The following is a 13,714-nucleotide window of genomic DNA, read 5'->3' on the forward strand; positions in this document are numbered from 1 at the left end:
ACTCATAAATCCAGTAATGCATCCAGAAAGCAGTTAAAAAACATTAGAGTTGTACTCATTGCTGGGAATGATATATGATCCCAGACAGTAAATCTTACAAATGTACAAAGGGATACAGTAGGTTTTGTGTGTAACCTTGCAAATTTTGCTTGGGTAGTTGATTCTGACTAATGGAGCTTTAGCGTGTTCGTTCGTAGGGTCCTTGGAGCTGTAAGATGACTTGATAATGGGTCCTTTATATCCATGTTCTCAAGTGTCAGCCTTCCAGTTCTTTCCATGTTTCTTTCCGTATTCCCCCTCTTTCCATACTTCGTGTCCATAGGATGGCTTTAGTTCTCATTTGGGCTATGGACACATCTGCCTGTGGAATTCTCCTGACTGTTGGTAGTAAAATTGGAAGACTGTAATTGTTTCCTCTTTTAATAAAACCCTCTCTTTTTTTCCATTTTCCAGCAGATATATGGACTGATCACTCCTTTCAGACTGATCCGGATTTGCCACCTGGTTGGAAAAGAATCAGTGACATCGCTGGGACCTATTATTGGCACATACCAACAGGGACGACTCAGTGGGAACGCCCTGTCTCCATCCCAGCAGATCTTCAGGGTTCTAGGAAAGGGTCCCTTAGTTCTGTAACGCCATCTCCCACCCCAGAGAACGAGGTAAAATGGAGTGTCTTTTTGATGGCTTAGTAGAGTGGATGTAACTTGTGATTTCTCTTTAGACTCATTGCTTCTGCCCCAACAGGTCATCAAGGTAAGCTTTTGATTTTCATGCATGTTGCATTTGAAACCGAAATGCTTCCTCTTAGTGAATAGTGTTAATACCATCTTTCAGGGATGTTTTCATTTTTTTAATGGCTTTTGGTCTCTTGAAACACCATTTCAGGTACAGAAAGTAAGAGAGGCTGATTAATGAGAAGTGGTTAAGATTCCCTGGGGCTCACTGAGGCAGTAATTTACTCTGTAGGTGCTGTTGCATGGTGCTGGTTCCATAAAATATTTACACACAGAAGAATGTCTCTTGGCCAGATGTGTTATAATTACTGCATATCTTATTAATATCCGTGGGCTCATTTGACTGCATGGAGAGAATGTCTGCAGGAATAACCCTTGAGAGCCCTTAAATGCTTAATTTCTAATAAAAAAAAAAAAAAGAGGATCTGCTTATTTAGCAGAAGTGACATTGTTTTAGAAATAATTAGCAGTATAAATTTGTTCTGTCCCTGAGGATGAAATCTGATGTTTAAACAAAGAATTGAGGCATTAAAAAATTCCATCGTGGTATTTATTAATACAAAGATCCCTGCAGTGAACCTTTGTGAATCCTGATAACTAAATATTGAAGAGAATTACAGTGGAAAAAGGTCAGAGTTAAGTAATGGCTTTCCTGGAGAAAAGAAGTTTCTTTCCTAACACACGGGCACTTCTGCCTTTTTTTGATCACAGTCTTCTTCTCTTTAAACAACTCATTTTCTTTTACTTTGAGGACATGGAAGGCATTTGAACTGCATCTCTTACCCCAAAGTTTCTCTACATATTTGCCGCTATTATCACCCTTCCCTTCCTGTCTTTAAAAGTAAACAACATCTTCCATTATTTACTTGCTCTTCTCTGGGAGGCAGGAAGACCTACATTCCAGCCACATTCCTGCCGTTACTGGGCTTAGGCATCTCACCCCACCTGGGCCTCAAATTCTCCATCTTTCAAGGGACGGGTTGAGGCGAGCTATAGGCCCCGTTGATAGACCAGGGCCTTGGTTTGTTGGTACTTGGCCCTGATGATCAGATATGTGCTTCAGTTCCACTGAATCACTTAGGATTTTGTTGCTTATCACTGGGTGATTTTGATAACTTTTTATCAGCATAATATTCCTACTCTCAGGGCACATCCCATTCAGTCGATTTATTCGCCTTACGTGAGGTGTGCTGGGGGGTGAAGATGACCCAACACAACCTGCTGCTCGTGGAGCTCAGCGTGAAGCGGCGCCCTCTTCCATTCCGGCCCAGTTACCTCTTGGCATTTCTCCCTGGACCGCAGAGTGGCCTCCCAGGGGCTGAGCGGGCCGGGACGTCCCTGGGCTCTCACTGAGGCACAGAGTTCCTCTTCTTTCTTCACCTGTACTGCTTGGCTCTTGGCATCTCTGTTAGAATCTTTCTCCATTCCAGGGCTCCATCCCCTTTATTGTAACCCTGTACCATCTTCACCCCCAGGGAGTGCCCCGCAACCAGAGAATGCCCGGTTGGGAAGGGGGCATTGGCACCAGTGTCTGTCCGTTACAGACAGGGAAACCGAGGCACAGAGAGGCCAGTGACCAGCAGCCACACTGGCTCTAGAACGCAGGGTTCCCGAATCCTCCTTGAATTCCAGGTCAGAGTTCTTCTCACTTGGCTTCCCTGGCTCCGAGATCTTAGCCTACCTGCTTTCTCTTGGTCCAGAGGTGAGGAACTCAGACTAACTTTGAGATACCATTTCTGTTCAGTGAATCTCTTCTCCTCTGTATGTGGAAGAAATGAAGTTCGTCTCGAAGCCCACCTCCTGAGGCCAAGGCATGGGTGGGGTGAAGCCCAAGGAGGGCATCCCGAGGTTTATGTGGCTCGGATTTTTACTTCTTTGATTAATATGGTAGACTTCCACTTTCATGTTTTCTGCGAAAAGTCTCAGGAAGAACGCGGCACAGGTGGGCTGCTGGCCCTGGGGATAATTACTGGGAAGCAGAGTCCTCTTCTCATCCCGGAGCCGCCTTCCGATGCCCACTGTTGCCTGCTCTGCCCCGTCCATGCCTGCTTCCACCCCCTCCCGCTCGCTGCCTAGCCCCCCTTCCCAGGCTCAGACTGTGTGTCCTATGGCCGCCTGCCTCACTTGCTCTCCTGGAGTTCAGTGTTTCCATCACATCCCCACGGGTCAGCCTCCCGGCTGCTCTTCATGACTTTTTGTGGCTTTCAGGGTATTTTCATAAACGTCACTTCACTTGGCCCCTTCAAGACTCTTCACGCGGCAGAGATGACAGCTATTATGTTTCCCACTTAAGAGAAGAGGTAACCGAGGCTCCGTGAGTTGAGTAACCGGTAGGCAAGTGGCGTCAGGGTGGCAGGATGGTTCCGTTCCTCTCTTCTGTTGCCGTCGTGTTGGACAAAGCCTTATCCCTCCAAGAAACGTGTTGACAGATGTGTAGTTTTTTGAAGTTTCAGAGAGAGGCTCATTCCCAGCTCTTTATTTTTTTTTATTAATTCTATTTATTTATTTTTGGCTGCGTTGGGTCTTCATTGCTGCACGGGCTTTTCTCTAGTTGCAGCGAGCGGGGGCTACTCTTCGTGGCGTTGCCCAGGCGTCCCATTGTGGTGGCTTCTCTTGTTGAGGAACAAGGGCTCTGGGCGCACAGGCTTCAGTAGTTGTGGCACGCGGGCTTCAGTAGTTGTGACTCGCGGGCTCTTGAGCACAGGCCCAGTAGTTGTGGCGCACAGGCTTAGTTGCTCTGTGGCATGTGGGATCTTCCCGGACCAGGGATCGAACCCGTGTCCCGTGCACTGGCAGGCGGATTCTTAACTGCTGCGCCACCAGGGAAGTCCCCCAGCACTTTAAATAGACCAATGGGATAGATGTTCTTTGGATCAACATTTCGGTTGTTTGCTTCATGTACATTTTTTCCCCTGGACATCAGGCCATCCACTAAGTCAAAGAACCAAGCAGATTTAAAAGGCAATACATTAAAATCCTAGGGGCAAAGGGATGAGCAGATAGGTAGAGAGGAGAGGAAGGGGAGAGGTGGGGGAAGACACAGACTGCTACGTTCCCAGGTCCGGCAGGTGCTGACACGGATATTAAAGTAGAAGCACTAAGGGTAATCGAGTGTTTAGGGCGCCAGCTTCATGCCTTGTCTCCTTACTCCTCATAAAACCCTATGCATCTGTACGACAGTTGTCATTACCTTTTTACATTTGACAACGCACACAGAGAGGTGAGGGAGCTTGCCCAGGATCACACACCTAATACCTAGTGGAGTCGAGCCTGAATGGAGGTCTGCTGGCCCTTGCCCCTACCCCAGGTTTCACTATGTGTGTATCGGGGCTTGGAGAGCCTTGAATGGCTTCATCTCACTCCAGGGGAGGGCGGTGACATATGCAGCACCTTCTAGAAAATGACTTCTCTTGATAACATTGTCTCAGGTGCTAATAACAGTTGAAGAGAAATGATTATATCTTTGATGCCATTTCTTTGGTCCTTAAATAGAATCTATTTTGACTAATTCGGAAACATGAGAGAAAGCAAAATGTTAAGGGCGAGAAGAAGCTTGTAATATGTCGCGTTAGAAACGCATATTTTATACAGATTTTTCCTGAGCTGGCTTAAAAAAAAAGTAAGTGCCAAATCTGTTGACTCAGCTTCACAAAAGTTTAGGACGGAAGGCTTCCTTACAGTTTGAAAATTTTACATTTCACATTCCAAAGTTCACCAGGGAAGTGTTAGGCGCAGCGCATAATGTTCCCTCTGCATACGCCAGCAGTATTTTTGAAAGTTTATAAACTGGCCGGGAAGCATTTGCTGTTGAAATTTGGCCCAAAGATGATCTCCCCCCAGCCCATCAGTTTGTTCCAAGTTACTTAGATGTTGAATTTTAGAGAGAAGAGGGAGCTACGCAAAATATTGTAATGAATAACTGTTGGCCCATAAGCAAGTCTTACTTAGAATCTTTCCAGCAGGTGTTTCCAAGTTCTTTAAGGATGAGAGTATGGAGGAGCAAGTGGGTCTGAAGCAAGGGAAGGTCGAATTGTTTCTCAGGACCGTGATCTCTTCTTGATCACAATTCACTCTGTTCTTGCTGCATTGCCTCTGGAGTCTGGGAGGGGCCTGAGCAGCTAACTCCCCAGGAGGGGCAAAACCCACGTATTGCATTAGAACCTACGGATTTTCACATACATTTTGAAATAAGACAAACAACATAAAGGGGCCAGTCTGTCATCATTTTACTGAACTTCTTGACCTGATCAAGTAATCATGACATTTTAGAGCTGGCAAGAACCTTTGAGAAGGGCCTAGTGAATGCTACGGCAGTATTTCTCAGCCTGTGAGCCAAGGACGACGGCCAGCATGTCCTCTGGGGCTTGTAGAACATGCTAAGTTTCCTTATTTTTACCCCAGGCCACTGAGCTAGACTCTCTAAGGGTAGGGCCTGAGAATCTGCCTTTATCATAAGCGTTCCAGGAAATTCTGAGTGAGTACAAGAGCTGGTCTTCTAGCGAATCTAGTCTCCCTGTTTTTACTTATATGTCACTTCCCCTTCAATTCTTTGGCTTCCCGCTAGCATCTCCTGGGAAGGATTGTTCTCACCCGTCTGCTTTGAAAGCCCTTTAACCTTTATTACATTGTGTCTCTTTGTAGTATTCTTACTTGAGGCATGTCCGCCTCCCTTTTGCGGGGTTGCGGGGGGGGGTTGGGACCTGCCCCCCTCATCTTGTGTCCTCGGCACCTGGCACAGTGCCTGGTACGTGGCAATGTTCATTAAATGTTTGCTGAATGAAAAAAAAAATGTTTGCTGAATGAAGGAATAAACCGACTTTGTAGTGGAGGGAGCTCTTAGTTGACTTGCTGTAGCGGCAGAGCCAGCACTAGAGACCCAGGTCTCCTGATTCTCCTCTAGTTTCTAAATAGTGCTGCTGTTCACAGAGACTAATTTAGTTGCACAAGCATTTGTCAGTTTGTCTTCTAGTTAGATTCTTTTTTTTAACTTCTCTGGATTTTATTTGCATGATAAACCATAACTGTTCTTTTGATAGTGTTGCATCCAGCAAAACACAGAAAGCAGTTTTAAAAGAAGGAAAAAATATACACACATATATGGATTCAGTGCTCATTAACATTGACTGGCCTATTCCTTGGAATTCCAGAATTCCAGGTACTCTGCCATTTATCATCAAGGCTACACATACCAAGGCTCAAGGCTTGACGAAAGAGGATTACGAAGTGTAATTCATAACCCTTTGTAGTCCCTAGGCTCTCAAACTTTTTATTCTTACAAATGCCTTAGTAGAGATAAGGACACTGCTATTCCTGGGCACTTTCAGGCAGCCAGCCCGTGGGCTAAGGGCTCATGTTCTTGACCTCACTCTGTCCACACTCTGGTGGGAAGTCTTCTAAGATCCCAGAAGAAAAATATGGAAGAAGAAAACTCTCAGTAGTCAAGGCTATACAGTCAGATTGATTCCCTTAGTAGGTCATGAGGGTGCCATGCTGAAAGGTCATGAAGGGTCATGGCAGGTGCCGTGCTCCAGGCACTGGGTCAGTCCCCACTGTCTCTGAGGAGCTAGGGCTCCAGGGCTCTCGAGAACCTGAGTGTCATCACCGTAATCAGGATAAGGGGTGCTGCAGGCTGGCCAAGGTCAAGACAAGCACCAGGAGGGTGTGTCCCCAGCCATAACTCTGACACTACCATCTCTCAGCTGTGCAAGGCTTTAGCTGCATTGCCTGAGAGATGACCGATTGGAGGTTGTTAGCCATGGAAGATGGTCCCAGTTCTTCCTCTGCTATCCTTTACCTCTCTTTGTGTCTGTCTTCCCTGGGGCATGTTGCTCGCCTGCCTTTTCCTCTTTGATTGTCTTTCTCTTTGTCTCTTCTTTCATCTCTCACTCCCATCACCCAAACTGCAGACTTTCTGTACCACCCAAGCATCTGTGTTGGTGTCTTTTTTCTTTAAATTATTAGCTAAAATGTTGTATTCTCTCTTCTTAATTAAAAAAAAAAAATAGATGAATAGAATATATCGTTCTTAACATTTAGGACAAATTGTTTTTGTCCTTCATTGCCCTTGACTTAAAAAATAAAAAGTCACTTAAATGGAGGAGAAAGTTTCTCATCTTCGATGTCAATGAAAATTTTAAACATGGGAAGGAAAAAAAGGTCTTTGGCCTGTTCATAGCATATAATGTTAGTTTCCATTTTTATTTGCTTGAGTTTTGTGCTAAAGGGTTTCTTTAGAAATACTTATGTTATTTTAAGGTTTTGCAAAATCACTGTATAGGGCCTTTGTTTATTTAAATCTGTAAAAGGTGATTGTTGGAAGTTTGCCAGCTGACTCATGTCTCCGTAGCATGAGGGCTAGATTCATGCAGTCTTAGAACTATAATCAACTTTTACTTTACAGGGACTCCTACATCCAAAGAGTAAATACATAAAAAAATTTAAACACACACGTATAGAGAAGTGTTTGATAAAATGCCAAAGCCTTTTCTGAATACTTGTTTTAAAAAATGCTCTTCTTTCACTCTTTGTAGTCCTAACACAGTGTCTTTTGGGTACAATTTCTGATATCAGATTCCCTTTGTCAGACACGCATGCCTTTTTAAAAATGTCTTCACAAGAGCACAATTATCTTGAATCTTCCTAATTCACCATCTGATTACATTTTCAAAGTTCAACCTAAATGAAAACCAAATAATGCTCACGTGTAAATGATGATGACAATTTGGGACCAAATAGGCTTGTTTTCTTTTTTAAAAAGAAATTTTAGCTTAAAATTTTATTTTGTACTTGATATTTCAAGTCCTTATCGTGAGTGTTTATTAATCCCCCTATGATGGTAACTCTAAACATTTTTCGGTCACTGGCCCTTCTGAAAACAGAAAAGTTGGGGATAAAATGCACTTGCACAAAACCCCACATCCATTTCAGGGGGTTCATAGGTCGCCACAGCTGACAGGTTAAGATTTTCCTGTAATATTTTCTCCTCAGTAAAAACTGAACACTGCTTTTGGGGACGGAGTGAGGAAAGAGGTGAGGGGCTGGACAGCATTCCTGCTCTGTGCTCAGTAAAAGAGATTATTTTAAAAAAATAAATAAACACAGTGGTCCAAGTTCTGTTTTAGTTTGAAAAACTGCAGGTTGGGTGCCTGGTCCAGCAAAGAAAGCAACAATGACACCAACTGTGTAGAAGTGATAATGGATCCAAATTTGCAATGGCCATGCCTTCAGAGAGGCCTTCAGAGCCAAATAAATGCATTTTTCAACACCTGGGACATTTGATCTTCACTGCTTCTTGCTTCAAGTGGCTTTAAAAATTGTGTTGTGTGCAGAAGTTATGGGTCAGTACTACCGTCTCATTTTCAAAGAACTTTAGTTGTAAAGTTACTTAGTGGAAGAGTTTCTCTTATTGATTTATTATTCAAGAAAAGAGATTTTCCTGACAAGTGGAACAAGTTCATAAGGATGTGCCTGGGTGTCTTATTAGTATCATTTATTTCCCCAAATGTCACATGAAAAATATTTGAATATTCAGTCAATATAGTAGAAAGAAAAAAAATGTTTCCATTGTTCGAGGTGAATAAAGGAAGGAGTTGTTTAGATTTGAAGGTCTATTGTCAGAGGTTGCCCAGCGAGGCAAGGCTTTGCACTTTGTTCTGTAACTATGTTTAGAAAAGCATTTCGTGATCGAATATTAATTTGTGAAGAGGCTTGGGTGGCAAGGAAGTAGAGTTTTTTATGAACAAGAGGAATTTACATTAGATTGTCTAGAGCTATTTTTTATTAGATTAAATCTCAGCAAGATGAGGTCAGGCTGGGTTCTTTGCCCTCCATCATTGCCATTTTTTTCTTTTAAGTGAAAATAATTTGGCCCCCAGCTTTTTTATGCCCTTCGCCATGGACACTCCCATTTCCATCTAGCACATTGACAAACGTCATCCCTAATTCCACCTCCACTTCAAGAAAACAGTTCTGTTTGGTTAATAGGAGAGAAAAAGCTGCCTGTGATATTAGGTACGCTGGGCATTTAATACTTTGATGCATAGTGTGTGCTTTTAAGACCACATTTAGAAAGTATCGATAACTTCACTGTCTGGTAATAACATTCAGCCATTTGTTTTGGTAAGTAATTAAAGCGCCCTCTCTTTCCTCCTGCCCTAGGCCTCAGGTGTTGATCTAGATCAAGGGAGAGCGAGCTCACATGCTGCCGTTAGAGTGAATTTGTTCCCTAACCCATCCTGTGAATATCAATGCTAACAACAGTGTCTTGTGTGTGTGTGTGTGTGTGTGTTTTCTTTTTTTTTTTCCCTTTCCTTTTCTATCCTTTATTATTTTCTTTCTTTCTTTCTTTCTTTTTTTAAAATCAATGTGCTTTTTCCCTGTGAATAATTATATGTCTAGAAACAGCCATGGAGTGATTTTGCTGTTCTGAATGGGGGAAAGATTAATAGTGACATTTGGAAGGCAAGTATATTGTCAGATTTTAGCTCATTTAATATTTTGTCCTTTTTGCATGGCTGTGGCTGCATCTTCTTTGTGAATATCATGCATTCTGCAGGGACGGAGTGAGGGGGCTTCTGGCTAGGGCTGTGGGACTCACACGTGTCGCCTTTTTTGATGTCTCCCATTGTGAATGACTTCAGGCTGATTGCCCCAGGTTCCTGTTGTCTTGTAAGAAGCGGCACTTGGCACCAAACCGGCATCAGCAGCCCATGCATGCCTTTTTCTGCCTAAGCTCACGTACACTCTCTGCCTCGTGCCGGGAGGACTTCTCTCCCCTTTGATATTTGAGGCCATGTAATGGGTCATTCCCCCTTTCTACATTAACAGGGATCTCTTTTCCTCCAGGATTTGCACGCAGCCACAGTCAACCCGGACCCCAGTTTAAAAGAGTTTGAAGGAGCAACACTGCGCTATGCGTCCTTGAAGCTCAGGTAGGGCGTTCAGGGCACCTGCCGTAACGTGTGGCTCTGTGCAGCTAGAGATTGCAGTAGAATTCTCAGCCCAATTCTCTGTTTTTCTTTCTAGAAATGCCCCACATGCTGATGACGATGATTCTTGTAGTATCAACAGTGACCCAGAAGCTAAGGTTTGTAAGAAAGTGCTTTCAGCGACCAGGTTAATATCCTTGCATCAAAATAATGACTGGATAATGGCCCAGGTTTTTTTTTGTTTTTTTTTTTTGTTGTTTTTTTTGGCTGTGTCGGGTCTTTGTTTCTGTGCGAGGGCTTTTCTCTAGTTGCGGCGAGCGGGGGCCACTCTTCATCGCGGTGCGCGGGCCTCTCGCTGTCGCGGCCTCTCTTGTTAGGAGCACAGGCTCCAGACGCGCAGGCTCAGTAGCTGTGGCTCACGGGCCCAGCTGCTCCGCGGCATGTGGGATCTTCCCAGACCAGGACTCGAACCCGTGTCCCCCGCATTGGCAGGCAGATTCTCAACCACTGCGCCACCAGGGAAGCCCAATGGCCCAGTTTTTTACAAACCATCAACCCAGAGCCACTTAGTAAGGAATTATTCCTCAGTCCTCTCTCTTTCCTAATCTCCCCAACAATTAAAGTAAATCCCTCGGCCAAGTTAGGTTTGGGGAGGATTTCTGTAATCATCACGACTCTGCTTGTATCTCACTACATCAGTTCTTTGTGCGTCGCAATAAGTTAAAATTATCGTTCGAACAGGTGGGCTTCAGAAGCCTTTGAAGATAAGCCAGGCTGTGCCTTGCAGTGCCACGGGAGGGGCGGTTGAACAGGTGCCACAGACCCCTCACGCCCACCTCCTCCAGGGCAGCCTCGCACCTGTGCAGAGCCAAAGCTCCTCCTCGTCCCTGTCCTAAACACAGGCCTGTTTCATGGTGGAAAGTGAGAGTGAACTTTCGCTCTGGACTTCTGGTGGGGAACCGGCAGGGCCAGCTGATGGGTATGTGACCTGTGCAGTTGCACGGGTCCCTGCGCTGAGAATCAGGGCCCCGTGTTTTTCTGTGCAGTTGCTCTCTTGATGTTCTTCATACTTTTATCTTTGACCCTGTGCTCTGTAGATGAAGTGCAGTGGGGCAACGGAGTGTGCTCCGGGGGGTTGGAGCCTTGGCTTATGCACAGTCCTGCCACCTCCCTACCTCCCCAGTGTTTCTCAGCTGCCCGTTCCCCTGCTCCTTGGCACCTCAGGCCCTGCCACCCTCCCCATCCCTGCCCCAACCCAGCAATTACTGTTGCCTTCCACCCCTGTAGGGGGCTAGGTGTGAGCCTGGGGAGAGTTGATGCCAGGTACACAAACTCCATGGTGTCCCAGGAGGGGACAAAGTAGTGTCCTGCCCAGCTCAGGCGGACAGCACAGCAGTGTGTTCGGCAGGTGACTCAGTGAGGCCCCGCCCACTCCCAGTCCAGGTACCTAGCGTGTCCCGGCACAGGTGTTGCAAACAGAGGGTCACGCATTTGCTGTGGGCTGGGGTGGTGAGTCCACGGGAAAGGGGGATTCTTGGCTCAGTTTCCCCACCCCTGGCCAGGACGTGGTGCATCGGCCAAGCAGCTGATGGTCTGTAGGGGTGGGCAGCCTGTGATGGTCTGCACTCACCCTGTAAGTATCCCCATGCCCGAGAGAGCGTGACATTAAATAACAAGCAAAAAAACCCCGTTAGGAGTTGAGAGAGAGAATGCAGAAGAAAGGGTAAAGCTTCATGTCTTAATACTTTTTACAGCTTTCTCCCCCCTGCTTTTTGAACATGGGGCCATGTGTTTTCATTTTACATATTTCATTTTCATTTGCAAATTATGTAGCTGGACCTAGATATTTTTCTGAATCCCAAAGTAGATCTGTGTCTGTGAATAAAACAGCAGATAGGTTCCTGTAGCAGTAGTTAAGTGGGGAACACTGTGCAGGTTCAAAACCTTGGCTCCCTGGCCAGAAGCTGCCACATTGCCATTGGTTCTGTAAGAATCCCAGGGCTTCTCCGTTGCTCCTAGTTTGCTCAGCTTCATTCTAAGCACAGCCTGATCAGGTTAAGGCTGCTCCAGAGCCAGCCGTGTTCTGAACAAGTTCTTGGTTGGCCGCTGACACCCTGGCCTTTAAAGATAAATCTTATGGCAAGGAAGGGAAGGGACGCAGTAAAACAGGAAGGCAGGCTGTGAATAATTTGCTTTGCTACCAAGTGTTTTATAAGGGCTATCAGCAAAGACTGGAGGAGGAAGGGCGAGCAGCAGCAATATTTTTCTCCATCCGGAAGGGCTGGGCCAGTGATGTCTGTAAAGCTGAGTGTGAAAGTGACAGGAGTGGGCCGGAAGGGTGATGCATGGAACGGAGATTGAATGGGTGGCAGGAATAGGAGGTAATTGAGCTGTTACCTAAGAGGGTGCTTTCTCTTTTTCCCTCTCAGTTGTATTGCTTACTGAATTCTTGACCTACCACTGTTCTGTTCCCAACGTGTCTATTCTAGCACCTATTAGGAATTTGTTTATGTTAATAAGGAGGCTCAGCTTTCTTAGAAGTAACTAAAGTTGTACTTAGTTCTAAACAAAAAAGCATGTGTATTGTATTATTTATTTTATATCCTTCTTTGTTCTATAAAAGATCTGAGGAGACTTATGAAAGCACTTACAAGCCACAGAAAACATAAGGGAAGAATCAGTGCATCTGTCTGTACTGGGACAGTAGATGGAGTTAGGACAGATCAGACTGGGGAGAAGGAAAAAGCATAGGACTTTTTTTTCAGAGCATAGGACTTGGCATAGTTAAGAAAATGGACCTTTGGGTCCATTTTTTGTACCTCCAGGTGATTATTTATACTGAGGACTCTTATGGTAAATGGCATGAATTCCTGTAAGGGCATCTCAGAATCTTGAAAAAACCTCTGCAAACTACACGTGCTTCTAACTGCCCCCATCCCACCCTAGATTCTGAAGGTGCCCCGTGCTATAGAAAGTCACTGTCACTCTTGAGGACACTAAGTCTGTCGGGAGGGGAAAAGGGTCTCAGAACCCTGCTTTCTATGAATCCCACTGTGCATGAGGTAAAAGCATCTCAGTTCCTTATGGAATATAATGGCTTTTCTAGTGCTCTGTTATAAAATAATTGTAATAATGAATATTTATTGAGTGCTAACATTTTGCCCGGCTTAGTCCTAAAGACTTCATTGCTGTTGACTCTTATTCTCACGGAAATTCAAGGGGCTGACTGTCATTATTGCAGATGAGGAAAATGCGGCATAGAAAGTTGAACAGCTGCTTCAATAGTAGAGTCAGGATTTGCATCCAGGCCATTTGGCTCCAGAGCCCATGCTCACTAGACTGTCCAAAAAAAAGTCTCACCTGGAGCTTCATTTAGGGGCCACCATCAATTAATGTGATCCGTGCCCTCAACAATACTCCAGGTTTATGTAAAGACACGTAGAAATTTGGATTTTGCTCATTGGAAGCAAAGGACAAACCCATTTCAAGTAAATTGGTGGAGGATTTTGACAGCGTGGACCAGCTTTCTGGTCTGACTTGAGGCAGAGATGAACCCTAGACTCCAGAAGTGGAATGGATGGGCCGCAGGTTTTTTCAGACCATCCCTCAGTGGTGTAAGTTCAACCAGGCTTATGATAAACGCTGGGCCAGAACAGGAGGAAGCGGGGGCTGGAGTGGAGCTCATCTGTGTGTCTGGCGATTGGCCGAGCTGCCCACTTTCGATACCCCACACAGGTGGCGTCCCTTTGGGGAAACTGAGTCTTGCTGTGCTTCTCTGGAGGCAAGTCTCTCCACCCCCTGATGGACGCGGGCCAAGGGAAACCCTGCAGGGGAGGTTAAGGTCATCCTTCAGTGCTGTTTCTAACAGCGCTAAACGAAGTTATTTTTTACAAATTTGGAACAAGTCCATTGGTGTAGAGCTGACTTTGATGAGGCCACCTTGGAGGTATTCCCCATCGCCACCACCCTCTGGCCTCTCCCATCTGCCCCCTTAGTCACTCCTCGCCTGTTTAATGCTCCCTGGGGCACCTAAGCAGTCAGAAGTGGCAA

General features: G+C 45.3%; 1 protein-coding gene across 14 annotated transcripts in view; it reads left to right on the top strand.

Moving 5' to 3' along the window:
• APBB2 (amyloid beta precursor protein binding family B member 2) overlaps positions 1-13,714 on the top strand; it is a 364,010-nt gene that overhangs the window by 244,876 nt on the left and 105,420 nt on the right. For 10 of the 14 annotated variants that reach the window (XM_059923127.1, XM_059923120.1, XM_059923116.1 and 7 more), the window contains 4 exons: positions 454-662; positions 9,135-9,197; positions 9,582-9,667; positions 9,762-9,822. In XM_059923127.1, the coding sequence (XP_059779110.1) occupies positions 454-662; positions 9,135-9,197; positions 9,582-9,667; positions 9,762-9,822 (419 nt within the window). The remainder of the gene's footprint in view (positions 1-453; positions 663-9,134; positions 9,198-9,581; positions 9,668-9,761; positions 9,823-13,714) is intronic. The other 4 variants (XM_059923130.1, XM_059923129.1, XM_059923126.1 and 1 more) reach the window with 3 other exon arrangements.

Source organism: Balaenoptera ricei, chromosome 5 (assembly GCF_028023285.1).
Source record: "Balaenoptera ricei isolate mBalRic1 chromosome 5, mBalRic1.hap2, whole genome shotgun sequence".
NCBI lineage: Eukaryota > Metazoa > Chordata > Mammalia > Artiodactyla > Balaenopteridae > Balaenoptera > Balaenoptera ricei.